Consider the following 27,206-nt stretch of genomic DNA (forward strand, 5'->3'; position numbering starts at 1 on the left):
GTGGTCACCCGCTGCCCTCCTCTGTGCCCCTCCGTGGGCTCTCGGGCCCGTCCGCTCCCCTCCGTCGTCGGTCTCGGGGAGGCCACGCACGGGCAGCTCCCACACCTCCCCGAGGCCCCACCGCCCACACGTGGCACGCGGAGAGGGTGGCGGCGAGGTGGGTGTAGCAGGTTTATTGGCCATCCTCAGGGCCGCCGCAGGGGCCGGGGGGGCCGGCACTACCTGCGGTACCAGATGCGGAGCCTCTTCTCCCGCTTGATCTTCTTCTGCAGCTGCAGGATGCCGTAGAGCAGGGCCTCAGCCGTGGGTGGGCAGCCTGCGTGGGGGGGGGGGGTGCCTCAGTTTCCCTGTGGCGGGGAGGGGGGCCCCTTGGCCCTAGGCTATCCTGGACCAGCGACTGCATTGTAGACCCCGTGCCCATCCTCCCTGCCGGGGCCGCCGACCCTCGTTTTCTGCCGCCGCTCGGCAGAGGGTGCCTGAGCCAGGATGCAAGTCAAAGGGCCTCGCCGAGGGCTGCAGAGCCGGGTCCGGGCAAAGGGTGAGGCGGGGCCCCCGCTCCAGTACCCGCTTTCGTCGCTACCCGCCTGGGCGGCGGGTCTGGCCCATCACGGGGCAGGAGCCAGCAAGATGGACGGTGCCCGGATCCTGACCCTGGCCTCCGATCAGTGGGGAGGCCGAGGCCACCCCTCCTGGGCCAAGCCGCCCTGCCCGCTATTGCCACGACCTGGCTCAGAGACCCCTGGCGGGACACGTGCGGCCTGCCTCCTGACCCTGGGTCACACTCGCCTGGTGGCGGGCCCTTCAAAGAGTGGGCGGGGGGAGTTGAGGGGGCAGAGCGGCTGGGGGTGGGCAGGGAGGCCCATATGGTCCACAGACCGACGGGCAGCCCTGGAGAAATGCTCCCCTACAGTCCCTGTCCCCAGCAGGGGAGCTGACCGGGGCCTGGCCCCTGGCCCGCAGGGGGGTCCTACGTGCCCTCCCTACCAGACCGGCTCCGTCCCCCCCGCCTGGGGGCTGCCCGGGGCCCGGCGTGGAGATCCGCAGAATGCGAAACGAATCAACACCATGTTACGGTGAACTCGACTCCAACGTCAAAACCCCTTCCTCTGCCTCATGAGATGCCAGGTGGGACTTCGGCTTCTCGGGGGACGTGGAATTGCGGCCTTGAGCACCCCTGCTCCGCGGACACTCGGGTCGGGTGTTCGGCGCCGGCACTGAGAGCCCGTCCGCAGGCTACGCACCGACCCCTGACCTCCAACCACCGGCGGGGCGGATGCCTGGGGCCCACGGGCGGCCAGGTAACACACAGGACGCCAGTTACTGTGCACTTGAGACAAACAGCCAGTGCTTCTGGTGTCCGTGTACCACGCGCGTCGTAGGAGATGTATTTACTTACGCCAAGAAAACTATTACTCGTTTCCCGACAAATATCACGGGGGGGGGGGGGGGGTTGCCCTGGATTTTTATTTCCTGAATCTGGCCACCCCGGCAACCTGGGGCCAGGGGAGTCTCGCTCTCCTTGGCGAGAATGAGAACCGTGCACACGGTTCCCTTATTTTTGGCTTTTTCTGGTTTTGTACACGAAACGTAGTTTAAAGCTGGCAGGTGCCTGCAGCCCCCCCCCCCCCCCCCGGCTCAGGCCAGGCTTCGGCAGCAGCTTGCTCCAACATGTGGATACAAGCCAAGACTCTTCGGGTGGGGAGACCTTCGAGGGGCAGGGGAGGGGGAGGCCGGGGATTCACCCTCCTGCCCGGACCGAAATCTGACCCTCCTCTTGATGGGGGGAGCCCACTGTCTCCGGAGCGCAGGCGCCCCGTGGAGCGGGAGGGTGTGGGCAGGGCTCTGCCGCGGGGGCCGCGCGGGCCTACCTGGGACGTAGATGTCCACGGGCACGATGCGGTCACAGCCCCTCACCACGGAGTACGAGTAGTGGTAGTAGCCGCCTCCGTTGGCACAGCTGCGGGGGGGCACGTGAGGGCCACGCTGGCCACCCCGGCCTGCCCTCCCCACCCGCCCCCCCAATCACGGCGGCCTTCCAGGGCACACAGGCGTCAGGGGCGGGCAGGAGTGCGGGGTGGAGGCACAGGAAACAGAACGGCCGCCTGACGCCTTCTGCGGGGTCAGGCCGAGCGCACGACGCTCGGGGAGGGACCCAGACACGAGAGGCCACGCGGGGTGTGAGTCCGCGTGTGGGAAACGTCCAGGACGGGCTCATCCGGGGACAGGAGAGGGGCTCGTGGGGGCCGGGGAGGGGGACAGGGTTTCCTTCCGGGCCGATCGAATGTTCTGGGATTAGAGAAAATCACGGCCCCGCGCACGGGAACAGGATGAACTTAAGGCGGCTCGACACAAGAGCTGAGTGACGCGACCGCCTGACGACGCAGGGAAGGTGGCCAGTTGGCGGCACGCGGAGAGGCGAGGAGACAGAGCGCGCACGGGGCAGGCCGGGGCAGGCACAGACAGAACGGGAGCGACTGCGCGGACGGGAGGGATGTTCCGGGGCGGGCCGCGGACGCAGACCCGGGGCTCCGGGACCGCGACGGCGGGTAGCGGGCACAGACCGGCGGGAAACGCGCCGGCACATCACGGGCGTGTCTGTGGCGGGCCCGCCCGGCACTCACCTGCCCATGGACACGACGTAGCGAGGCTCCGGCATCTGGTCATAGACCTGGAAGAGACGGCGGGGTCTGGGCGCGGCTCGGGCCGGGGCGGGGGGCGGGCCGCGGGGCCAGGCCTACCTTGCGCAGGGCCGGGGCCATCTTGTTGGTGAGCGTGCCGGCCACGATCATGACGTCCGCCTGGCGCGGGCTGGCGCGGAAGACCACGCCGAAGCGGTCCATGTCATAGCGGGGCGCGGCCATGTGCATCATCTCCACGGCGCAGCAGGCCAGGCCGAAGGTCATGGGCCACAGGGAACTCTGCCGGGGGCCAGGGCGGTCAGCCCGGGAAGGGCACGGGGGACGGCGCACCGTGTTCACGGCACGCCAGCCACGCCGCCCCCCTGCCCTCCACCACGTGACCTCCGGTGCCAGTCACCGGCCCAGTGTGCCCTCCAGGAAGGTGAAGTGAGCTACCCGGGGGCGGGGGGGGGGGGAGGGGGGCGCAGCACTTCCTCCGTCTGCCCAGTCGGGGACCGGGACGTGGCCCCCACTGCCCGCTTCGTGCTAATACAGGTGGCAGGGCTTAGGCCACACAGCAGGCCGACCCTGACAGCATCGCGGGGTTCCACCACCACGAGCAATGCCGCGCGGGGCACCTCCGTGCTGTGGCTGCAGGCCCCGGCAGAATGTTCGCCGTGGCCCCACTCTTACACACAGACAGAAACAGCGGGGGGCTCTTAACGGTGGCTGGCCCCTGGACACCCCCGGCACACCAAGAGGAGCCACTGTCCTGCGAAACAGGTGGTCAGTGGGCGGCGCAGACGCGCACGATTCGAGGGAGGGGACCCAACACGGACGGCTCTGTGGTCAGTCCTGGGGGCGGGGGAGGGTGTTCAGGCTTTTCCCAGGAAGGAGCCCCTGTTCTTGGCCTGCACAACATTCCCAATTACAAAAATCACTCCTATATTAGAAGAGGAAAGAGGGAGGGTGGGGCGCCCGGGCAGCTAAGTCAGCCAAGAGTCCAACTCTCGCCTTCGGCTCAGGTCGTGATCTCAGTTTGTGAGTTCAAGCCCCGTGCCAGGCTCTGCGCTGACAAGGCGGGTCCTGCTTGGGGTTCTCACTCTCTGCCCCTCCTCCACTCGGTCTCCCTCTCCCTCTCTCAAAATAAGTAAGTTTAAAAAAAAAAAAGAAGAAGAATGAACAGAAACAGAAAAACTACAGAGGGCAGGCAGGCCATCCTCCCTGGGGGCCAAGGGAGGGACCAGGAAGCAGGGCAGGGGCACCGAGAGGACATCAGGGCCAGGAGCAGCCAGGGGCAGGTGTGCACGTGTGCACGCACACGCGGCAGGGGGCCCGAGGGACGGAGGAGGGGGCGGGGCTCACCCGGCGGGCCCAGTTGATGAGGTCGTCCAGCCTGGCCACCACATACTCGCCCCGGCTGCTGGGAAGCGCGGTGGGTTTGGGGACCACGGCTCCAGCCTTGGACACAGCGGGCTGGGTGCTGGACACAGAACACAGAGTGCAGGGGAGGGAGGGGACGTCAGCCAGGCGGGCATCCGGACAGTCTGCAGCCCAGAGCAGCCTCTCAGAGGGCAGCACCAAGCTGGCCCCCAGCATCCGGGCCGCCAGGCCGGGGGCAGGACGTGCCTGCTGAGCGAAGGAAGGAAATGAAGGGCCCTTCTGGTCTGGGGACGCGCAGCCGGAGTCTCAGGCGCGCCCTGAGGGCGGGGACCGTGCCGTATGACCCTCCTGGGCGGAGGGAGGGACTGGAGTCACCATGGGCAGCTGCCGTGCCAAGGGGAGGCTTCCGGGTGTGTGCAGGTGCCCGGGAAGGCTGGCCTCACCTGCTGGGGCTGTCAGCGGCCGCGCTCGAACGGACACTTCGACCCTGCAGAGCCACGCCCACACCGGAGCTGCGGAGAGAGGGGGTGCACGTGAAGAGGAGCCTGGGGTGCCCCGCGACGCTGTCACAGGGGCCACACTAAGGGGGAAACTTCACCCGGGGCCAAATCTGGCCCTCTGCCTGTTTTTGTAAATAAAGTTTTATCGACTGGCCACCACATCCACCCATTCCTGCTTTTCTGCAGCCCTTTTCACAAAGGCCGAGCTGAGTGGTCTCCACAGAGACAACCTGGCCCTTCGTGGAAAAAGTCTGCCGAGCCCTGGGCTGCAAAGTATGTGGTTTTCGTTTTATAATTCTCTCATTTTCCCCTTTACTTCACACCGAGTGTGTATTTTATGCCCAGGAAAAAGTCCTTATCAAAACAGGGCAAACTCAGCCCAAATCCGTGTGCTTCTCAAAGCCTCCCAGCTCCCTCCATTAGGAAGAGCCTCCCCTTAGACTGGCCATGTCCCGGGTCCCATGGCACTGGAGGTTTGACTTCCGGGCTCCATCCACCGAGAGGGCACGGTGGCCACCTGCCTCCCCGTCCTAAGGGGGCCTACCCGAGGCTGCGATCTGAGCACATGCGCCAGACGCCTTCCCGCAACAGGCAACAAGCGAGTTGTGACGGAACCCGGGCAGGCAGGTGCGGGTCTGAGTGGCGGCTCTGCCACCACGTGGACGGTCCCCCCTAAGGGGCCTGAACCCCACCTGCCGCGGGACACCGTCAGCCCCAGCGCTGCCCGACTCACTGTGTGACCTTCGGCAGCTGGGCCCCCTGCCTGATGCTGCTGAAGGGCCGTCCCAGCTCCGAGGTGCTCTGACCCGCCCCCTGCCCCTCCCCTGGCCCCACTGAACCCTCCGTGTCAGGGCCTTGAGGTGGGGGAGGGACACACAGACACTCACCGCAGAGCAAGGATCTGGCGGAGAAGGCCGGGAGCTGCAGAGAGAACCGTGTGGTGGAGGCGATGAGCCCAGGCAGCAACACTGGCAGTAAACCCGGGACCTAGATGGGCCCGCAGGGTCCGGCCTCCGGGAGCTTCGCCACAAGTTCCCCCCGCCTGGCATTTCCTTCCTCCTACCCTTGGTCTATCTAAATTCCCCTTAACAAACCCTTGCGAAGAGAGGTCTTTCAGAATATGAGCCACACGGTGTCACTGCCCTGCTCGATACCCCAAGCCCTGAACGAAAAGCCAAACCACACCAGGACCATCCTCCCTTTCCTCAAGCACGTCAGTGTCCCTCCTGCCCCAGGGCCTTTGCACCTGCAGCTTCCGCTGCCTGGAGCACCCTGCCCCACACGTGCACTTGGCCAGCGCTTCCTACGGGCAGGCTTCAGGTCTACACCAGCCCCCCAGACTCCCTAGATCCTGTCACCCTGTGGCGTCTCCATGTATGTGCTGTGCGGTGCCTGTCTCTCCCAAGATGCGGCTTCCCTGGGGTCCTGTGACTTGGTGCCCCACAAGTGTGCGCGAGTAAACAAATCCGCAGGCACCAGCGAGGCTCCGGGCTCGGGCCCCGGGCCCCGGGCCGGGGCTCTGAGGTTTCGGAGGCTGGGCCTGAAGACCAAGCTAACCGCCGGGGCTCCCCGGCGGGCCGCCTCCCTCTGTGCCTCGGTTTCCTCAGTTGGAGACTGAGGGCTCCGGATAAGCTCACAGCACAGTAAACGCCCTTCCCCCCTCAGGTGCCGCCAGATCTCGCCGCTCGGCCCTTGGACCACGAACGCACCACCCGGGTTTCGAAACAGAGTCCTGACCACGGTGTCTCCGCGCAACCGCCTTCCTTCGCGCTGTGACTTCTGTCCTGCGCGGTCAATCCCTAATCCGGGGACGGGGGTCTCTGCGGCGGGACGGGCTGGACACCGGTCCCCGCCCGGCCGGACCGCGTGCCTGTTTCCTCGCCGTCCCCGCGCCGCTCCCCTCCCGGGACCCGGAGGGGCAGCCCCGCGACCCCGCGACCCCCGACGCACTCACCCGCCAGCGCCGCCATGTTGGCCTCGGCCTTCAAACAACCCCTGCGGTCCGTCCGCCTTAGCGCTCCGGGTCTCCAGGGCCGTCTCCCAAAGCGGCTCGGCCGGGGCGCGGAAGCGAGGAGCCGGGCCTGGGACGTTCCGCCCGCGCGGACTTCCTCCTGACGCGTGCCGCCAGACACCCCACGCGGGACGGGCTGACGCGGGGGGGGGGGGGCGCGAGGAGCGTCCCGGCAAAAGCAGGGGCGTCGCTCGCCGTCTCCTTACCTCAGCAACAAAAGTCCAAAAGTGCGTCCCTGGGTGGGATCGAACCACCAACCTTTCGGTTAACAGCCGAACGCGCTAACCGATTGCGCCACAGAGACGGCGCTGCCGCCCGGCGCCCCGCGAGGCTTTATGAGGCGCGCGCGGCCGGGACGCAAGGCGCCGGCCGAGGCGGCGCGCGGGCGGCGCGGTGCGGCGCGGCGCGGGGGAGGACTCCGGGCGAGAGCGGCCCCTGCCGCCCCGCCGAAATAGCTCAGCTGGGAGAGCGTTAGACTGAAGATCTAAAGGTCCCTGGTTCGATCCCGGGTTTCGGCAGCCGTTTTGACGCCCCTACAGAGAGGGAAGTCCCCTCTGCTGGGCGGGCGGGGAGCTGCTTCCGCCCACCACCACCACCACCCCAATGTCACCCCGGGCCAGCGTGGGTGGGACAGGAACCAGAACGGGACCCTCACAACCCTTGCCCCACCCCCTGGACCACGATTCCAGCCCATCCGGTCAAAACCCACCAAACAGAGTTCGCAAAAACACTTGCCGCTTGCGTGTCACTGAATTCTTAAGATCCTTCTGCTCCATTTTACACTTGGGGACGCAGGCTCACATCTGCAAGCGCAGGTGAGCAGCAGGTTGGCCTCCAGGCGGGACAAGTCCGTCGGGTCCTGGAGCCCCCGCCGGGTCTGGCTCCAACGAGGGGCTCCAGGCCCCTTCGCATTTCCTTCCCACTACCCACTAGCCTGTGGAGCTGGATTTCTTTTTAAATTTAAATAAACTTTGCATTTCGGAATAATTTTAGGCTCGAAAAAGTCGCCAACACAGAATTCCCATGTACCCAACACCCAGTCCCCTGTCGTCAGCACCTGCGGCAATTCGCGAACCAAAGTGAACATAGATAGTTTTAATGGAAGTCTGAGCCTTATTCACCTTTCATTTTCCCGGAACGTCCTTGCCCAGTGAGCGAGGAGAGCAAGGGAGGAGAGCGAGCTACCCGGAGCGGAGCCCCCAGCCCATCTGACGGCTACCCCATGAGGCGCCAGAGTCATGGCCAGCATGCTCTTGGGTTTCCAATCCACCACTAGGTCCTGGGGTACTCCGTTATTCAAGAGAGGGCACCCGCACGGGCAAAGGGCACGCGAGGCTGGTTGATGGAGGGGGAGGGGAGGTGCCCCCCCCCCCGGAGCCTGATGGAGAACCCCCCCACAAGGGCAGGCCGGCTGGGGGAGCAGAACCTGGAACGGAGATGGCACGCATCCGGCAGGGGACTGTGAATTGGGGACCGGGGGACCCGGGACGGTGGGGGATGGGCAGTTTCTTGAACAGATGTTCAGATTCTTACCCCGTACACGGTACGTGACTTTTGTTTTTTGTAAAGTTTATTTGTTTTGAGAGAGAGCGCCAGTGGAGGAGGGACAGAGACAGAAGACAGAGGATTCCAAGCAGGCTCCGTGCCGTCACCTCAGAGCCCCACACAGGGCTCGAATCGATACGAACCTCGGGACCGGGCCCTAAGCCAAAATCAAGGGTCAGATGCTTAACTGACTGAGCCACCCAGGCGCCCTGCTTTTAAGATTTTACTTTTAAGTAACCTCTAGTGGGCCCGATGGGGGGCTCTAACCTACCAAGAGTCAAGGCACCACCTGAGCCAGCAAGGTATCCCCACCCCCACCCCCCAGCACCGAAATAATTCAAGATTCTTTTTTTAGATAAGCAGTAGACTTGAAGAGGTACCGAGGTGCGTGCAAGGACATCCCCATCCCAAGAAGTAGGGATGGGGGCGAGCGGTGACCACAGGAAGAGGTGGGACCGTTGCTTTGCGCCTCCGGGCCGGGGTATCGAAACGAACCTCCCCTCCGTGGACTTCCAAGTACAACCTTCCGTCAGCTTACAGTAAATAATTCATTTGAGCACGGCTGTGACAGGTCGCCAGATGTCTGGGACTCCGTGCAAGGCCCGGCCAGGTGAAACTAAGTCAAGATCCTTTTTTACGTGGCAGGTCACCAAAGGTCAGGGTCCCGAGCTGGGGACGCTCAGGCCATCGGGGTGACGAGACCTGCCCCCTTTCTTTGTGTCGGGGCAGGAATGGGAGCCTGGCCTCCAGACGAAGGCCGTCGTCTGCAGGAACGGGCCGGGCCGGAGTGGCACTCGCGGCCCCGACGGCGCGACCCCACGGCCGCACACACAACGACCTCTGCCGTTGCGAGTATGACGTCACAGCTCTCCAGGCAGATCAGCTACCCCGGGGGCCTGCCGGTGAGATGATGCTCCGCACCAGGCCAGACGCGGCCACGCGTGAAAATGCACGCGATGGGACACTGTGGTGGCGGGCTCGCACTGTGACGCGCGCCCCACGCGGGGACGGAGTGGAACGAGGCCGTCGCCAAGTGTACGTTCCACGTGTTCTCGTGCACGAGGAGTCACAGCGAATGCTACAGCACGAGATACCGGAGCGACACCGTGGACTCAGGGCCCACCTGGGGACAGACACAGGCGATCTGGAGGCAGACACGCACGTTGGGCCGTTTTAAAACTCTTTAATACTGGATACAACGCTTTTTAACATAAAAAAACAAATGTGCACCTTATGTTAAACAATACAGCACAGTCGCAAATAATAGTATGAAGGAAAATAAAAACATTTGCTTCAAAAACCTTTCAGGAACTGTACCTTCCAAAAAAAGCCAGGAAAACGGAAGCCACAGCTGAGAAGCACGCACACGCCAGCCCCCGCGAGGATGGCACGGACCCACCGGCCACAGGACCCGCGCAGCAGCCCCTCCAGCGTCAGCACCGCTGACTCCTCTCTTCCAGGAGCTGGTTATCAAACATTTCTTTTTCCCTTCGGAAAATAAAAGGAGATAACCTCATTTTAATAATTCATTGTGTCTTTTTTTTTTTTTTTTTTTAGCGTTCGTTTATTCTTCAGAGACAGAGCGTGAGCAGGGGAGAGGCAGAGAGAGGAGACACAGAATCCCAAGCAGGCTCCAGGCTCTGAGCCCAACGCGGGGCTTGAACCCACGAGCCACAGGATCATGACCTGAGCAGAAGCCTCATGCTTAACCGACTGAGCCACCCAGGTGCCCCAGGAATTCACCGTGGCTTCAAGAGTGGGAAAGAGTCGGTGTTCCGTGGGGACAGGGTCTCAGTTTAGGGAGACAGAAAGTTCTGGAGACAGACGCTGAGGGCAAGACAGCTGGGGGCAAGCCGCTGAGCTGTGCGTGTGGAGACAGTCGAAGAAGGCGAATTCTGTGTTACGCGCATCTCACGATTTTTTTTAAATAAACCCTTTAAAGAAAGTGAAATATCAGACTGTCCTTGCTAAGCACACCCTGCTAAGGAATCACATGACCGAGGCACGGCGTGTCACACTTGTCCAGGCGGCCACAGTGACAGAAGTCACGGACGCAGACGGCGCCTAGCGAAGCGCCTGCAAGTCCACGTGAGCACGCGGCTCCGGCGGAACGTGAGGCCGCCCTGCCCTCGGTTCGAGGCCACGTCCCTGGGGTCCGTCATCGGCACGGCCGGCGTCATCTCCGTGGTGCCCGACACGTTCGTGGCAGGTAAAGGGTGCGGATACTCCCGACGCTCTGACGCCGGCGACCCAGAGCAGCAGCAAAGCGTGAAGACGGAGCCGTCCTCACCGGCGGAGCGGCCGGTCCCCGAGAGGCGCTCCGGACACGGGCGCCCCCGCCCCGCTCGCCCGAGAACGGCGTTCCCTATCTGTGTGTGGACGGAGACCCAGGGCCAGAGACACCGAGTTTCCCAAAGGCCCTTCTTGGTCTGCTTAGTGCAGCCGGGTCAACCCTCCCGCACGCAGAGCCACACTGGCTCTTCCGTGGACAGTGACGCGGGAGGCCGCCCCACCCGCCGAGGCGCACACCAGCAGCCCGGGGCGGTGTGCCCAGCTGGCCCCGTGACTCTAGTTGAGTCCTCAGCCTGTCACAGCCTCGCGGGCCCCGCCTGTTCCCAGCGAGGCCTGGCAGCAAGCCCAGAGACAGGATTAGGGGCTCTGGGGCCAAAAACCCAAGGGCGGTGAACTGTGCCGACGGAAGAGAAACGTCTTGATCACCACATTCTTCTGACCGGCTAGGAATGGGCCAGGGCGAGTGCCGCCACGTAATCCTACTGTGTTTTCTCAGCGGCCACGGCATCGGGGCAAGGGGGAGAGAGTCTGAAACGAGTGACTGCAAACCGCGATCAGACTCAGCAAGGCCGGCACGCGTCCAGGGAGCGGGCCCGGCGCACGGCCTGCGGACCGTGGCGCGGGCCTGGGCTTGGGTCCAGATCTGCCTGCCCTGACCAGCTCGGGGACCCCGGGCCCCTGTCCAGACTCGCCAGCGGGGAACGTCCATCGCTGGCTTCGCTGGGTCCCCCCCCCCCCGGCAACTCCCGGCCAAGCGCCAACGTGCATTCCGACCGTTCACGATTCGTTCCCCCACCGGGAACCCGAGCCAGCGTGTCAGGAAGAGGGCCCGGGCCACAGCCGCCAGCGAACACGAGCCCTTCCAGACTCGCTGCCGCCGGTCGGGGGCGGCGCCCGGAGCAGCCTACCGGTAGCTGAGCGAAGGTCCTCGGAGGTACTTCGCCTCGGCCGTCTCGTAATCCACGGCGTCCACCGCAGCGATCGCACAGATGATGGCCTGCAAGAGGGCAGGGGGCGCTCAGCCACGGGCGGTGGGCCCACGCCGCACACGGGGCTCGAGGGATGGGCGTGGGGCCCGGGGCGACTTCGGACCAGCCTCCACAAACGCGCACAGATTCCCTGAAGTCTCTGGACGTTTTTGAATGGCGTCAGTAATGCCGTGTCTTGGGGACGAGGGAGAGAGTTCGTGTCACTAGCAGCAGAGAATGGAAGGCGGGACCCAAACCAACCGGGATGTTTTAGAAAAGTTGTAAGCTTACTGTTCACACCACAGGGAAAACTACAAGACTGATGGTCCGAGCACGCGGTACGTCTGGTGTTGAGTCCTCGTTCACTTTGTTAGATAACGGAATCATGGTTACGTCAGAAAGCCTTTTCAAAGAGCCTGTACGGGGCGCCCGGCAGGCTGGGCTCGTGGAGACCGTGACTCTTGGTTTCTGGGCCCCGAGCTTAGGCCGCCGTCGGGCATAGACGCTACTTGAAAATACAATCTTTAGGGGCGCTGGGGTGGCTCGGTCAGTCGAGCGTCCGACTCTGGCTCACATCACGATCTCGCGGTTTGTGATTTCAAGCCCCACCTCGGGCTCACTGCTGTCAGCGCAGACCCCACCTCGGATCCTCTGGCCTCCGCCCCTCTCCTGCTTACACTCTCCCAAAAATAAATACTGAAAAAAATCTTTACAGCCCCCCCCCCCCACCCGGGCACTGCTGACGTCGGGGCACGTTACTCTTGGGGGTGTCCCGGGCACTGTGGGGGTTCAGCAGCATCCCAGGCCCCACCTGCTGGGTGGCTGGAGCCCCCTCAGCGGGAACCACAGCCGTCCCCACACGGGGACCAGCATCTCTGGGGCAGAACCACCCTATTTGAGAGACACACACTGAAGTACTTCAGGACCAACAACTGGGGATCTCCCCCCGTAGTTATGTGAAGAGAGCTAGAGGTACAAACGGAGAGAGGCCACCATTCCACACGGGCTACGTGACAGTGTTTTACTTTTATACCAATCTGAAAGCTTCCAGTTTGTATAAAGTTACGGGTTTTTGAGCACGGTAATTTTCTGCACACACACGTACGCGCGAGCAAAGCCCCTGACCCTCCAGATAACCGGCGGGGTCTCATGTGCTCCTGCCCGGCAAACCCCAGCTGCTGCATCTCTCCAAGCAGCTCCCGTTCTGGAAAAGTCCTCGTGTGCATACACGGACAAAGCGCTCAGCTCTCGTTCTCCCCTCCCCTCTCCCCCCCACCGGCCACGAGGCTTAACCACGGAGGCCGTCACACCACCCACAGACAGGAGCAGACAGGGCGGGTGCCTGGCTCCCCACCACGATGCCCCGCTCCCCCGCCGACTTCCGGAGACCCCAGCCCCGCAGCAACCCCCCACCCCGTACACTGTGGACGGCGCCCCGGCTTCCGGGCAGAGCTGGGAGGGGCTCTCGCCGGGCGCCGGCTGCCGACCCCCCACCCCTCACCGCGCGGAACCGGCCTGCGGCCACTCACTTCAGGCAGAAGAACGTCCAGGACGAAGCGGATCCTGTCGGCGTTGATCCGCGCCAGCGCCCTGCTGCCCGTCTCCTGGTAGACGCCCTGGAGGTATTTCACCACCAGGTCCAGCTGCTCCTCGTCCTCCAGGTACGTCTCCACGCAGGTCACGTACTGGCCCGAGTTCAGGAAGGTCTTCAGCCACCGGGACGGCTTCCTGTTCCTCAGGATGGCCCGCAGGTGGCCCTCGGCGCCCCTGGCCTTCACGATGTACTCCACCAGCTTCTGGTTGGCCCGGTCCCGGGCAGCCCGCGAGCGGTCGGGGAGGACCTTCCTGCGAGGCCGCCTCCTTCCCTGAGGGCTCCCCGCCACAGGCTCCTCAGGGTCCCCCTTGCTCAGCTGGGGAAACCTGGTCCCCAACACGTCCTGCTGGATGGACTTGCGGACAGGGTAACCTGCGGAGCACCGACACGTCCTGGGACCGCCGGCCCGGCCGAGAGGACTTCCCGCCACCTCCCGTCGCTAACTGTGGCGCCCGGGCTGCGGGGGAGAGGCCCCGGGCCCCCGGGGAGGGCCCAAGGCAACACGCACGAGGCCTCCTCCTCTGACGGGTCCCCACATCCCTCCCCAGCTCGGCCCGATCCGAGTGTGGCCCAGGAGAGCGGAGCCGAGCGGAACCCCCGGGCCCCCCGAGGAAGCACGGACTCCTCCGGCCCCACACCGGCAGCCGGGGACAAGGGGCTGCGGCGTACCCGTCGGTTAACCGAAGACCCGGGCCACGGGGAAGGCAGGCGCGAAGCACCGCCAGCCACGCTTTAGAGGTGAGGCCCGGTGCCCAGCGGACAGGGGGCAGGAGGCACGGCGGGGCTTGCCCCTGGAGACCCAGGCTCAGGCTCGGGCTACGGCACGGCCCATCCGCCCAGACATCCCCTCCCGAGCTTCAGACACCGAAGACAGCTGCTTCGCGGCTCTGAAGAGGAGTCAGCGGACTTACTTATATCAGCCGCGTAATATTCCAGGAAGGAGCCAGCAAAAGAGCCACAGCCTGCAGAGGGGGCAGGGGGGAGCCCGGTCACCATCGGAGGCGGCTCTGGAAATGCCCCAGGGTGGCTGGGTCAGGACACCTGCGTCACGTCGGCACCACCCAGACCGCTTCCAGCTGACGGAGCCCAGCACTGCCGTCAGGGTGCCTCATGGCGCAGGGGGTGCCCAGAAGGGCCGCCGTCTAGACTCCCAACAACAGAAGCTGGGGCACACGGCGGCCAGCTCTCCACCTCCCGTCCACACCTAGCAGCTTGGCCCTCGCCTCTGCCGGGGACGAGGCTGCCCCGGGCCCAGGCAGGGAACCCACGGAAGCAGGCCTGCGCCCCGGCGCCCAGGCCGCCCCTCTGAGGGCTCGCAGGCCCACCTACCGAGCCGGACCCTGTAGTCCGTGATCAGGGAGACGCACCAGCCGATGGCCTGGTCAAAGTCCTCCTTGGCTTCGTTCTGCAACGACATGGCCCGGACGCAGACGTGAGCGGGAGGCCACGGGGGCTCCTGCGCCCGTCTCCACGCCCCGGCTCCCGCGTCCGGCCAGCAGACGCATGCCGGGTGCGGCAATGCAAATGGAGGCCCAGGTCTGGGGCCCGAGCTGCTCGGAAAGGGGTCACGTGTGAGCTGAGCACTTCAGGACAGGAGAGCTGGGGACTCTACAGGACAGAGGCGGACGCCCCCACACGCGGCTGGCGTCACCCTCACACAGCAAGACTTGAAAGTCACACAACGTAAACCCTTCCAAGGGGACTCTTGGCGTCCTCTGCTCGGGACAGCGCCGGGTCCGTCGGGAGCAGGGCCGCCCGAGGAGGAAGGACACTTGGCCACTGGGGGGGGGGGGCGGGGGGCGCCCGCCTAGGCCTCGAGGTTTTCGCCTGCAAACCGAGGACCCCCGAGCCGGGACGGGGACCCGCTACCTGAGCTCCACCTCCCGGGCCACCTCAGCCCGGCCTCCTCCTGTGGGACAGAGGCAGCGCAGGCGGCTCTGGAGGGAGGGGGGCTCTGGGCTCGGCTGGGCTTGCGGAGCGGCCCCTGGGACAGCAGGTGCTCATCAGGGAAGCACAGGGCACGGCCCGTGGCCTTGACACCAGGACCAAAGCGGTGCAAAGAGTCGCTCCAGGAGGGGGCGCTCCTTCGGCCAGACCGGCCTCTCGGAGACCCCGCGCTGCCACCCCACAGGTCAGCGGGAAGACAGGGAACAGGCACCATCCCAGTGTCTGGATCACGCGAGGCCACGTGCCATCTTTGTCACAAAACACAATTCTTCACGTGGTGAGAGCACGCAGACCTCAAGGCAAGACTCCTGTCCTCCTCTCCAACTCCTCCGCCCTGGGAAAGCTCCTGTAGCCCTGACGGGGGACTGTGTTTCAGGGGGCGTGGAAGGTCCTGAGGCCACGGCAGGCCCCCTTAGAGAAAGAGACCCCGCCGACGGGCACCCTGACAGGGACAGGGAGCCCAGCACAGGCTGCTGCTCAGGGGCCAAAGTGAGGTCACAGCAGACGAGACAGACGGACGTCAGGGCCACGGCACAGACATACTCCCGTCGGCAGGAGGAGGAGGAGGAGGAGGAGGAGGAGGGTGCCACCTTCCAGACGCCACCCACAGTCCTCAGAACCACACAACCCCTGGGGGGCCTCCACCCTTGAGGCCCCGGGAAATCCTGGCAAACAGCAGGGACAAGCCGCTCCCCCTACAGGAGGCTTCACCGTGACCTGAACTCCAGGAAGCCGCTCCCCAGGCTGGGAAAAGACCGGCACCCGAGGGAGGCCAGCAGGCCCCTACCCCCCGCCCCCCAGCCGGCCTCGCGTTTTGAAAGCTGGCGTCTCAGAGTCAAACAGACCACGTGTTCTATGGACACGTGGCTCGTGGACTCGTTGTACAATCAAGAGTCGACCACGGCGCTTCGGCGCGGGGTCTCGGCCATCGGGAAGCCCAGGAAGCCCCTGTGGGGCACCGTCGCAGTCTCTGTCACACGGGCGGCCTCTGCACGACGGCCCGCAGAAGGGGCCGGCCTCGCACCGGGCAAACTGTCCTCTGCGCCAAAGCCCCACCTGTACGACGAGGGGACGGCTGGCAACCTCCCCCGGGATCGTGGTCCCCACCAGGCACAGCGCCGCGGACCAGATCACGCGGGGAGCAGAGCCACCAGCCGCCAAGGGAGTCATTTATAGAAACACCGACAATCCACCTACCAGAAGTTCCTGTTTCTCTTTGCAGTCAAAGTGCTTCAATCTCCGGAGAGACACGGTGATGCTAGAAGCAGACGAGCAAAGCTTAACACGAAGGAACCCGACCTCCCGACATGAGAAAACGCCTCCCTTTCCTCTGCTGAAACCAGTCAGGGCCACGGGGGCCTCTGCCAGCACCGGCTTCCTGATCGAAGGCCATCGCTCTCCGGGCTGCCCGAGGAAGCCCCTCAGAGACAGGCCCGGCAGGTGACTGGCAGGCCCCGAGAGGACCCCTAGGGGACACAGCCGAGGACGCCCACGGGAGGCGGAGGCAGCAACCCAGGGCCAGAGGGTCAGAGGCCAGCTCTACGTGTTCGCCTCCAAAACGTGTTTCTGAAGTGCCCTTTGAGCAGAAGGGGATGTTCGTGTGCATTTTCATTCCAGGACAGGGGACCAGTAGAGGGTGACCAGGCAACCAAGCAAATGGCGGAAGTCGGGGAGGCAGGCCGCCGCTCACAGCACCCGCCCGAGTCACAGTATGGTTTGTGGGGAATGGCGGGATCCAAGGGGTGTCCGGGCCTCACTTCAGAGCCGGCAGATAGAGCGCGGACAACTGGACTGTCTGACCGGTCCCTCTGTCTGGATTCTTACCCCGGGAGCTGGATCACAGGCCCCCCCCCCCCCCGACCTCAGTGCCCCCGAGCGGCCAGGCCTTCACCAGGGAACCATCTACAGAGAGCAGAGAGCTGGGTTACCCTCTCCCTTTCGGGTCCATGTGCCCCTCAATGAAGAGCACGCTGGCTTTCTTCTCCCTTCGCCGGACGCTCTTGACCTGTTGGCAAATCCGAGAAAACAAAGCATCAAGAACCCAGAAGAAGGCACGGGTCTGAAACACGCTCTTGACACGTTTCCGTTGTGCAGACGGACACGAGCGGCGCGTGGCCAGGAACGTGGCCGGCCGGGAGAATGGACAAAGTCCGCGTGGGACACGCTCAAACACCGCCCGGCTGCTTCGTGCACTGCCGTCAGCGCTCACAGTGGAGCAGGACCACGCGGGCTTTGCTTTCTTTTCTTTTGTGACACAGAGCGCGAAGCCCACTGCTTCTGACCACCTGTGCGTGTGACACGCCTGCCTCAGCAGGGCAAGCTCACCCTCATTTTCAGGACGAGAAACGTGAACAGAGAGAGTGGCGACCAGCCGAGGACACAGGGAAGCAGGGTGCCTGACTCTGGCCAGCCTCCCCGCCCCCCTGGCACCCCTCCGGGTCCCCGGCTCAGCCATAAACCGAGGGCGCACCCCAGGAACCTGTGAGCTTGGAGATCCGCTCCCCAGCGGGGCCCCCAGGGCACTGGCGAAAAGGAGGAGGTCCGGGAAAAGGTGCCAATCGCAAGGGGCACGCGAGTGCTGAAAGTAAGCCGAGGGGCCCCGATCGACGACTCCCCACAACTGTGACAAGACGCTGACCCGAGGACCACCCCCCCCCCCCCCTTCTACCTGAGCCTGTGCTCGAGCCACACGTTCTGCCCATATGCGAACCACACTTGCTGCTAGGGCCAGTCAGCCCCATCCACAGAGGCCAGCCTCGCAGCAACAGGAGTGTCTCCCGACTCCGGCAAACATCTTCCTTATTACACGTCACTGTCTCTGACCGCGAGTTAAAGAACTACAGCTAGCATTGCAGGGTCCCGTCCACACCGCTGGGGCACAGAGGAGGATATGGGATGGAGGGGCTGACAGCCAGGATGCTGCCTTTGCCCAAAAATAAACGGACAGCCTGCAGCGTCCCGGCCCGGAGAAAGCCGGGAGTTCGCTGCACTGGGGCTCAGTCACCGCACGTGCACAACCGGCCCCTGTCCCAAAACCTCACCCAGCTCGACGCTCCCGCGGGGGAAAGGTTTCAAGCGCACAACGTCAGACACGAGCAAATCGCAGACCTCCCTTCAGGCAGGTTTTCCTGAGCCTGCCCGGCAGAGATGGGGCCCAGGACTCTCACACTCAACTGCGCCCAAATGATCAAACACCCCTTACTCAGGCAAACGTCTCCAGAAACCTTGCTCGTAATTATAAGCCCATCGGTTTTCCCTGGGGAAAATATCTGCCGGCGTCCAAACGACAACAGCAGAGCGCGAGTGAGCCGAAGGGTGGGGGTTGCTGCGGCGGCCCCCGGAGCCGGTCCCATGCTCACCACTGCTGGCCAGAAGGGGTACTTCTGGTGTTTCAGCCAGACCAGCATTCCTACTTCAAAGGAGCGTGGTTCTAGAATTAAAAAGAAACAAAGACAAAAAGAACATTAAGTCAGCTCCCTATCATGCACCAGATTCAACAACTTAAGAGAAAACAATTGTTGGGACTTGGCCTGAATCTGACGCGCCCTAACTCCGGTCAGAGACCCCAGCGGCTGGGACGGCATCCAAGGGCCAGTCGTGAGCACGCCCTGTGGTTAAGAGCTGGTTTCTTCACGGGACGATACGCCTGGTCATGCAGGTGGTGACGCGGGAAGGTGCCAAGCAGGGGGCACTCAGTACTACCTTTGCCACTTGCCTGTAAATCTCAAATTCTTCCAAAGTAGAACATTTTTTAAAAAGCGTGGCACAGAAACCCCAACGCGAGAACCAGATTCCCAGGAGGCTCATCAGTCTGAAAAACGGGACTCTTAAAAAGCAAAAAATAAAAAATAAAAAAAACCCAAAAGGAATCGCTGAAATCATCATTTGCTAACTCTGTGTTTGTGAACAAAGTTTGACAGGATTTCCGGCCCCAAACCACCACACTGCAGAACAGAATCACAGTTGGAACTGAGACAATCAGGTCACAAAACCCCGCAGACACGAGGCCGCCCTTCCCTGCCTGCGGAGCCGCCCCGGCGACCAGCGGGCGCAGCGACAGGAGCACGGCCGGCCGGCCGGTGAGCGGACGCCTGGCATCCATCTGGCAAAAAGCACCCAGTTTCTGAGAGAGCCGTCAGGGCCCCGGGAGGACAAACAGGTCTGGGGAAACACCCAGACGGACGTCAGGCTGCCGGGGGGGACGGGGAGAAGACCAAACTAGATGGAAGCACAAAACAGGGCCGAGAACAAGCGCGGCAGCTTCTCGGGGCCGTGGGGACCCAGCAACCCCCTCCGCTGGCAGCAGCGGCCGAGAGGAAAACGCCCTTGAGGAAGAAGGCCCAGTGTCCCTTCTCCGGCCGGTGAGCTCTGCCCTGCTCCCTGCTCCCGGGAGCCAAGCCTACACAGAGCTCCCTCCCAGAGGTTTGTGCCCTGCAGGCTGCAGCCCCCCATGGTGGAACTATCTAGATAACTGAAGGTGGAGGAGGGCTCAGTAAGTAACAAATCGTTGCCATGAAGAGTCATCGGAAGACCATGCGGAAATGTAAAGTGTGTCCGGTCAACAAGTTACAAAAAGGAAAACCGCACGGAACGGGGCATGTCTGGCGAAAAGAGCCGAGTCATAAGAGCGCGACCGGCACGGTGGCCTCCCGGGGTACGGTGGGGGCGACCCTCGAAGGAGGGGTTCCCCCACACTGTACTCTTTCTGCGACATCTTGTGAATCTATATATTTCATGACGAAAAGGCTAAAAAATATCGGACTGCGTTCAAACGGATAGCTCAGGAGTAAGTCTAAACAGAAAATTCGTTCTGAACGATTTACTCCAGGAAACAGACTAACGTGCCGTCGGTCGCTGGTTCAGGATCCAGGTCCGCGCCTCCCACCCTTCCACAGGGGCCAGGGCACCTCCCCGCACGCATGTTTGCCGGGGGCCCGCAGCACGTGTGGGAGGGGCCCCGGGCCGGAGACCCTGCGTCTCCGGACACGCGTGCAAACGCCATCCCCAAAGGTCCGCGGGCGGCACCGGGCCGCCCCCCCCCCAAGAGTGGCGACGGACCCCTCTCTCCACTTGGCTGTCCTTCCTTCCCACGGAGGGGACGGGACGACACAGAAAGGAAGCCGCGAGCCGGCAGGGAGGGCTGGCCCGTCTCCTCCCAGGGAGTCGCCCTCCCCTTTGTGTGGTGATCCTTGTCAAGACAGAGTGCGCAGAACGCGGCACTTCTGAAGCTTCCGAAGCTGTCAGTGCAGCAGGAGGAAACCGAACTGGCCAGGGGCCGTCAGCCCCCGCGCCCCACGCCCCGCACCTTACCGTGGTACAACAGGATGCGGGGGGGCTCCTCTTCGTCCTCCTCCTCCTCCAGAACGGAACGGACGGGCGCACGCTCCACGGACTCTCCCGAAGTCGGACGGGCTGCCAATGGCATCAGGCTACTTACTTTCATCTCTACCGTTCCAGGAACTCATCCCCAGAAACCGTGTCGTGATACGAGACCGTAAACGCAAAAATGAAAGGTCCCGCGTCACGCACGCTTTCACCTTGCCAGATTCAAACAGGACTCACTTTGACTAACGTACATTCCAAAGAAAAACAAACGAGAGGGAAAGGGGGTGGGGGAGAGGCAGAGAGACCGAGGGAGGGGAGAGGGCTCTCGGTCTCCGAGCACGGCCGGCACACAAAGCAGCGAGCTCCGGCAAGGCGAACGAACAGGGGCCGGGAGAACGCAGGGTCACGGGGAGAGGGGTGCAGCGCACCTCCCCGTGGCCCCCGTAGGCGCTGGGACACGGCCTCGCCAAGTTTAAACTCACAGCAGAAACCCGAGTGTGCAGCCAGGGGATCTCGAGGTACCGCACCACGCAGAAATCAGTGGGATACCGCAATGGAAAGACCGGAAGAAGCCACGGTGCGTGACTGCACACGCACGCGCGCGCGCGCGCACACACACACACACACACACACAAAAGTGTGTCTCCGTAGGAATTCTTAAAAAGTCAGGAGCCCGGGGGCGCCTGGGTGGCTCAGTGGATTGAGTGTCCGACTTTGGCTCAGGTCACGATCTCACAGTTCGTGGGTTCAAGGCCCACGTCAGGCTCTCTGCTGACAGCACAGACCCTGCTTTGGATTCTGTGTCTCCCTCTCTACTGTCCGCTTTCTCTCTCTCTCAAAAATAAATAAGCGTTAAAAAAAAAAAAAAAAGTTGAAAGCGTTCCGAGTGAATCACTTCTGAGGTTCTCTCCTGTTCGACGGGACCGGCTCCTGCAGGTTTGAGCATCAGAGAGCGTGCGGGGTGCGGCCACCGCGTCCCTCAAGCACCAGGCCCGGCCTCCAGTGACCCGTCCCCTCTCCGGCTCAAAACAAAACCAAAAACACAGGGATTTGGGAGGCGCCGGGCTAGTTAGAACCTGGTGGGAAAGACCACCTAAACAGGAACCAGGAAACATCTGCCCTGCGTTCTGATCTGCTCTCCTTAAGCTCTAGTTAGAAATACACCAGGAGCCGGAGCCGGCCCCGCACGGACCGCGGGAGAACCCCAGTCCGCCCTCTGCCAGCACAAGGCGACTCTCGGCCACAGACCTTTAGCTTCCTCCACGAGGACTCGAAGATCTCCCGTCTCCTCCGTGGACGCCCGGGGGGCAGGCAGGTGGAGTGTGGCAGCGCCGGGCAGAGCCCTGCATTTCCCGGGCCCCTGCCTGGGGGACGCCACTGCCCCCGGCTCCAGCCGCGCTGCGGGTGGCCTCTGGCCACTATCGGGGCGAGGCCGCTTGGCAGGGAGGCCTTGGGCAGCCGGGCAGGCTGGGGGCCCGGTGGGGCCAGGCAAAGGTAAGCCGGGGTCTCGTCCTTTGGCCCAGAGACCCTCCTCCTTCACGGTGGGAGGTGAGCCGGGGGCTGGCAGGCGGCTTTCTTCATCGTCTCCCTCCGAGACGGAAGGTGCGCTCTGACCCACGGCGGGCTCCCGAGCTACACTTCCCCTTTTACGAGGGGTTGTCCGACTTGCACAGCACGTTCTCGACCCACGACCATCCCGAGAACCACCTCTGGCTGGTGGGACTACCAAGGCTTGTGGGCTTGCACTTTTCCTGAGCTCCTTCTTGTGGTCCACCTTGCACCTGGGGTCCTTTTGACAAGTGGGGGAACCTGACAGCCTCGGGTGGACACGTTCCCTCCTCTCGGGTCCAGATCTGCCCGGCACAGCCTCCTGGACGCAGGAAGAGGCAGGGTCACAGAGCAAGGAGGCCAGTTCCATGGGCTTCTCTCGTGAACACGGAGCGGTTCTTTCTTCCCTAGAAGGGCTTTCTTGAGGCAGACCTGTGCTCTCGTTCAAAACATCCAGGGCCACTCGAAGCGAGCGTCTGTAGGCCAGCTCCTCTAGGGGTTCAGCAGGAACCTCATTCTGGGAGGCTGCAAGAACGGGAAGCAGACAAAGCCTGGTGACGACCAAGCCACCGGTCACCCAAGGTCCTCCAAGGTCCTCGGTGGCTTTCACACCTGAAGGGAGGTCTGCCCCTCCTCAGCCACATCTTCCCCAAAGGGGGACAAGGCCACCAAACAACAGCTATTGTTTGGGGCCACGGGGGGGGGGGGGGGGCGGGGAGCTCTGCTTTTCCAAAAACAACCTCACTGACCCTAACCTGCCCGGCTTACAAAGATAAATCCCTCCAGGTCACCAAACAATGCAGCCAGCTACTCAGACGCTTCCTGCTTCCCGAACTGGCTCAGCCTCACAACTGCAAATTCAATCAGGTCAAGAAAAACCCTCGCCAACCCCATAAAGAACTCGCCAGCACCGAATTCTTGGGTGGCGCCCGTGAAAGGGACCCATTGTGGGCTGGTAGGTTTTCCGTACTCCTTCGCAAAGCATTTCAAGGCCAGAAACGAGCATCACAAGCTTGAGATTTTAGCCTGACCTCCCGGCTGCAATGGTTTTATTTATTCATTCCAACACACAGACCCGGACTGCTTATTTGAACAAGATGACGGATGCAATGTCACAACTCAGCGGGCACAACACCTATTGGCACGATATTTTTCCCTGTCGAATATTAAAGGCTCCCACAAATAACCGGCCCCCGACATGATTGGAACAAAGGATGAGGAGCGTCCGAGAGGTGATGGCCAACGCCACCTAAGATGTGCCCAGTGGACGCCACTTTGATCAAAAGCAGTTTTTCCAACGACATAGGAAAATAGATCCTATTTCCTAAACACCCCTGGAAGGACTCCCGGTCAGCCTTTTCACAAGACCGACAGCTCTCGGTATAGGGGGTGCGTGCCCCCACTCCAAGGCGACAGAAGACACTTCTGCTTGGTCTGCCGAGTGGCTACCAGGTGAGCAGGCACTCAGCCCCAGCACCGCGAGGCTCGGGTGCTCCCACCTAGGAAAGGCGAAGGGGTGGGTGTCGGCCTCCCATCTCCCACCGGCCTCGCCCCCACCCAGGAGGGCACTGGCACACGGGGGGCGTCCCACAGTGATGCTGGTCACATAGTCCTTTCTCCCCAGAGCCCAGCTAGGGAATGTAAATACGCAATCCACTGCTCTCAACTCCCGGGCAGAGAAAAGAGCAGCGCCAAGACCATTTCTGCAGTCTTGCTATGGGATGGGGGCGGGAGGAGAAAGGACGCGTCTTCCCCCCTCTCCTCACGGAGGCAAACGCACTCCGGGTCTCATTCTTATGTACACCGGAGGCCACGGATGCGACCAGCAGATCCCAACGCTCGCAGACGGCCGCGCAGGGAGTCCGGAACAGGATCGGTCCCAGGGTAGATTCTGCAAGGGTTTAAGAAAGCGGATCCATTTTCTTCTCCTCCTTCAGCTCAGGGTCCCCTGGGAAGCGGGGTCTTTCCATTCTCCCACGCTGTCTCTTTGTTACCTAAAGACGTGCTCTTACCCAACGTGGAAGCGATTCGTTCGATGTGAGCCATCTTCAAGGCCTCCACTTCCGTGCTCCTCACCTTAATCCTGCGGGGACAGAAACGCCCGTTACCTGCTACCAGCCAAGGCCGCGAAGACATTTTCAAACGTGTTTTTCTTTAGATGACAAAAGAGTTACATTAATTTTCTTCCTTCTCAACCTTGCGCTTAAACCAAAAGTCACGGCCAACTAGGAATTCGTGTGCCTGAGGTTAGAGGCAGTAAGGACCCTGGTGAATGTGGCTTTTTTCCCTTTTAAGACAGAAAAGGTTGGCTGGATTTAAGAGTAAAAATGAATTCAAATTGTGACTTTTATGAGGCAAATCCTACTTTCAACTACACAAACGACTCCTTTGTTAGGTTCCCAGAGTAGAAGATAATGTCACCAAAAGCTGTTTACAGCCCAGCAGGTGTGTTTTAGTTTAAAAGGATGCGCTTTCCTTTTAAACTCGAGTATTCAATTACCTTCCCAGCCGCAGGGAAAGTGTGAGCTGGGGACCAAGTGAGCTTAGGAGGCGGCTCTGAAGAGGGACGGGGACCTGGGGAAGCTGTAACCAGAGCGGACGAGGTTTTATTCTCTCTGAATTGGGAATTCTCCCGTTAGACACAGCAATACCACAATCCTACGTGATCTGGGCATTTTAATCATTCTGGCCCATATTTTGTTCTTCTGTCACCGGATAACAAAGGAGAGTAATGCTGCCCCGTAGCCGAGCATTTGCCGTCTGAATGCTAAATAATAGCTTCTTACTGGACGGACAGGCTGAAACAGCAAACACGTCAAAACTGACAGGGGCCCGTCCCACAAGTTTCGGAGAAAAACACACGCAAATCTGCGGGAAGGAACTATCCACATGCGAACCCCAACAAGAGCTTCCCCTGTGTGTTATTTATGCTTGTTGTTTTTGCACCGCTCTCTCTCACACAGAGCCCTTCGTATAAATGTTCATTTCCAGACAGACGTAAAAAAAAAAAAAAAAAATCAGCGTTTGCCTCTTAAAGGTATTATGAACGCAAGTCAGTTACAGTAACTAAAGAGTTAACAAGCACTTAAGAGTTTACTTCACTTTTTGGCAGGGGGACAGTAAAAGAAATCCCATTCAGAAAAAAAGATAACATTAAAAAAAAAAAAAAAGACCCCACAACACTTAACTTTTCATCTAGGGAGAGTATTTGAACACTTAGAAAAAATTCCTTTTTCCTCTTAGTTTTTGTTGCCACCTCCGTTCTGGCCAAAACCTGTATTAAAAAAATAAAGCAGAAAACAAAACCAAAAAAAAAAACAAAATCCTTGTTACTAAGACACAACAAACAGTTGACGCAAAGCAGCTCTGGGCAGCGCAGCCGCGGCCGGTAACTCTTAAAATATACCACCCCCAGACCTCAGCAACCTCCTGTCTAATCCTGCCCTTCTACAGATGGGGAAACCAAGGCCCTCGGGGTCAGGGGCTGACCCAGGCGGGGAGCAGGGTCCCGGCCTGGCAGTGCAGCACTCTCCCTGTTGCGTTGCTAGAAAGCGTCCCCGAGGCACTCCCATTATTTACTACCACAAGGCTCCCTTCCAGATATTTCCTGGAATTACATACTGCCTCACAGCCCTTTTTAAAGCAGAGTCTGTTAATTTTCCTAAGTGGAGAAAAAAGGACACTTCTGGAAGCGTAACCTTGTAAGCAGCAGACCAGAAAGAACCCCATTAACCGGGGAATGCGTGAGGTTCGGTGCCAAGAGATCCGAGCGCCAACTGCTCGGGCTCAGTTATGTCACCGAAAGAACTCCTAGCTTCCTCCCGATGAAGATTTTTACTTGTCACCCAAAAGGCACTTCTAATTCCTGAAATTACGCAACAACGGCTGTCACCTTTGCAGGCCATAATCGCTTTTCCCATCTGCAGAGGACATACTTGGCGTCGGTCATGACTTAGACTCATGTGGCAGGTGGTAGTGTTTTGGCACAAAGTACTTGAAGGTCTGACTCGATGTGCCCCTGCAACAAAATTCGCACAGTGGTTCATAAAAGCGATAGCTGGCCACCTTAGCACAGACGGGACCCTCAAGGGCAAGGGTCACTGGGGCTTCGCCTCGAGTTAAGAGGGTCACTCCTGTAATCTTGCGCGGAGATGCTCAGCGTCAAGAAGAAACGGCTGGCCTGGGTACCCGGGGAGGCGCCCGCCCTTCTCTTGGAAATAAAATGCAGCCGCCGCCCCCCACCCCCAGGGTCTGTCTGGCTCCCGCCTAAGAGGCTCCCGAGCAACTCTTCTGCGTGCTGAAGGCCTGCCTCCCACCTTCGCACGGGAAGCGATTTAAACAAAGCTTACAACCCTCCCCCGTTTGGGGAGTGAACAGTTGCCCCCAGTTGCAAAAAAAACAAAATGGGAGGAAACGGCCGCGCTTTTCGCCTGCTCTGGCCCTGGAAGGACGGGGACAGCTGCGGGCCGCTCGTCACCGCAGGGGACACACAGGCCTGGCTACGCACGGAGAGCAGAGGGGGGCTCGTTCGCGCACAGAGGGGCGCAGGCGGCGGGCGAAGGCGGTTGCAGACGGGGACCCGGGGAGGGACGGGGGCGCACGCAGCCGACCAGGGGCCGCGGTGGACAGAGAAAGGGGCGAAAGCGGCGGCCCCCTTCCCCCGCGCTCAACGCCCCGGGGAGGGCCTCCTTTGGGGGTTCGCTCCTCCCCCCCCCCCCCAGGCCCGGCCCGGCCGCCTCAGCCCCCGCCCGCCAACCGCGGGCCGCGGGGCTCACCGGGCGGCCGGCCTCCCCAGCGCGGTGGCCCCGAGCCCCGAGCGGAGAGCGAGGAGGCCGTGGCGGCCCAACGGCGTCGGCACCCGAGCCTCCCCACCCGAGCCCGCGCTCACCGCCTCCGCCGCCGCAGCCGCCGCTCCCCGCGGGCCGGGGGCGGGGCCGGCCTGGCGGCGCCGCCAAGCTCCACCCCCGCCGCCGACCAATGGGGCGCACGCACCCGCCCCGGGCCCCGCCCCTTCCGCCTGGCTGGGCGTGAGCGCGCGGTTGACGGACAGGAGCTGGGCGGGGAGGCGGGCGCGCGCGCGCACGAGAGGCAGAGTGACTGACGGGCGCCTGGAGGGCGCGCGGGCGCGAAGCCGAGGGGCGCGTAGCGGGCGGCGAGGGCGGCCGGCCCGGCACGCGAGCCTGTGAGAGGGTTCGGCCGAGTTCCCTTTGTGAACCCGCCTCCGGGCGGCGCGGCCTGTCGAAGGCGGACTCCCGTGGCGCGAGAGAACCTTCCAGAGCCTTCCAGAACCTTCACGTTCCTGAGGCGCCACGTGCTGCCGCGGCTCCCACGGCGCAGCCTCTGGGAGCGGTCCGGGAAGCAGGTACCAGCGCGTGGGCCGGGCCGCGGGGTCGCGCCGCTTCTCTCCGGCTTCATCCCCGGCGCTCGGCGAGGCACGACCCTCAGCAAGACGACCCCGGGGACCGCCCCCCGCCT

The 27,206-nt window shown here is 62.3% G+C and overlaps 2 protein-coding genes and 2 non-coding genes across 8 annotated transcripts; 1 reads left to right on the forward strand and 3 right to left on the reverse strand.

Moving 5' to 3' along the window:
* Window positions 1–158: 158 nt before the first annotated feature.
* NDUFS7 (NADH:ubiquinone oxidoreductase core subunit S7) lies at window positions 159–6,587 on the reverse strand. Its single transcript, XM_047100879.1, has 8 exons — window positions 6,456–6,587; window positions 5,389–5,422; window positions 4,445–4,513; window positions 3,984–4,101; window positions 2,739–2,918; window positions 2,622–2,668; window positions 1,869–1,957; window positions 159–316 (listed from the first exon to the last, which is right to left on the reverse strand). Exons 1-8 carry the CDS (start codon window positions 6,469–6,471, stop codon window positions 219–221), a joined length of 651 nt encoding a protein of 216 aa, XP_046956835.1. The 5' UTR covers window positions 6,472–6,587; the 3' UTR covers window positions 159–218.
* Window positions 6,588–6,742: 155 nt separating this feature from the next.
* TRNAN-GUU (transfer RNA asparagine (anticodon GUU)) lies at window positions 6,743–6,816 on the reverse strand. Its single transcript has one exon. It is a non-coding gene; the product is annotated as a tRNA-Asn (tRNA).
* Window positions 6,817–6,957: 141 nt separating this feature from the next.
* On the forward strand, window positions 6,958–7,030 carry TRNAF-GAA (transfer RNA phenylalanine (anticodon GAA)). The gene has a single exon. It is a non-coding gene; the product is annotated as a tRNA-Phe (tRNA).
* Window positions 7,031–9,222: 2,192 nt separating this feature from the next.
* On the reverse strand, window positions 9,223–26,659 carry PWWP3A (PWWP domain containing 3A, DNA repair factor). 5 transcript variants are annotated; one of them, XM_047100819.1, is made up of 15 exons: window positions 26,620–26,659; window positions 25,624–25,749; window positions 24,920–25,005; window positions 23,744–23,814; window positions 23,512–23,622; window positions 21,432–22,256; window positions 20,169–20,270; window positions 18,218–18,288; window positions 16,787–16,863; window positions 16,056–16,116; window positions 14,241–14,316; window positions 13,823–13,873; window positions 12,847–13,283; window positions 11,258–11,346; window positions 9,223–9,545 (listed from the first exon to the last, which is right to left on the reverse strand). In XM_047100819.1, the coding sequence occupies exons 2-15, from the start codon at window positions 25,678–25,680 to the stop codon at window positions 9,491–9,493; spliced, it is 2,169 nt and encodes a 722-aa protein (XP_046956775.1). In that variant the 5' UTR covers window positions 25,681–25,749; window positions 26,620–26,659; the 3' UTR covers window positions 9,223–9,490. The 5 variants fall into 5 exon arrangements, with proteins under 5 accessions (XP_046956775.1, XP_046956773.1, XP_046956774.1 ...); XM_047100817.1 differs by having other exon boundaries at window positions 13,823–13,918; XM_047100818.1 differs by lacking the exon at window positions 26,620–26,659 and adding an exon at window positions 26,507–26,540 and having other exon boundaries at window positions 13,823–13,918.
* Window positions 26,660–27,206: the final 547 nt, after the last annotated feature.

Source organism: Lynx rufus, unplaced genomic scaffold (genome assembly GCF_022079265.1).
Source record: "Lynx rufus isolate CCGP_SWC_20201006 ecotype Redwood Valley unplaced genomic scaffold, mLynRuf1.p SCAF_53, whole genome shotgun sequence".
Lineage (NCBI taxonomy): Eukaryota > Metazoa > Chordata > Mammalia > Carnivora > Felidae > Lynx > Lynx rufus.

Coding starts and splice junctions, on each gene's coding strand:
- NDUFS7 (XM_047100879.1), bottom strand. Junction 4,514..5,388: donor CGCCAGATCCTTGCTCTGCG/GTGAGTGTCTGT, acceptor CTCTCTCCGCAG/CTCCGGTGTGGGCGTGGCTC. Junction 2,919..3,983: donor TCATCAACTGGGCCCGCCGG/GTGAGCCCCGCC, acceptor GGCCCCCGGCAG/AGTTCCCTGTGGCCCATGAC.
- PWWP3A (XM_047100817.1), bottom strand. CDS start 25,680: ATGACCGACGCCAAGTATGTCCTCTGCAGATGGGAAAAGCGATTATGG. Junction 23,815..24,919: donor ATACTCTCCCTAGATGAAAA/GTTAAGTGTTGT, acceptor CTGTCCCCGCAG/GATTAAGGTGAGGAGCACGG. Junction 18,289..20,168: donor CCGCATCCTGTTGTACCACG/GTAAGGTGCGGG, acceptor TTTTAATTCTAG/AACCACGCTCCTTTGAAGTA.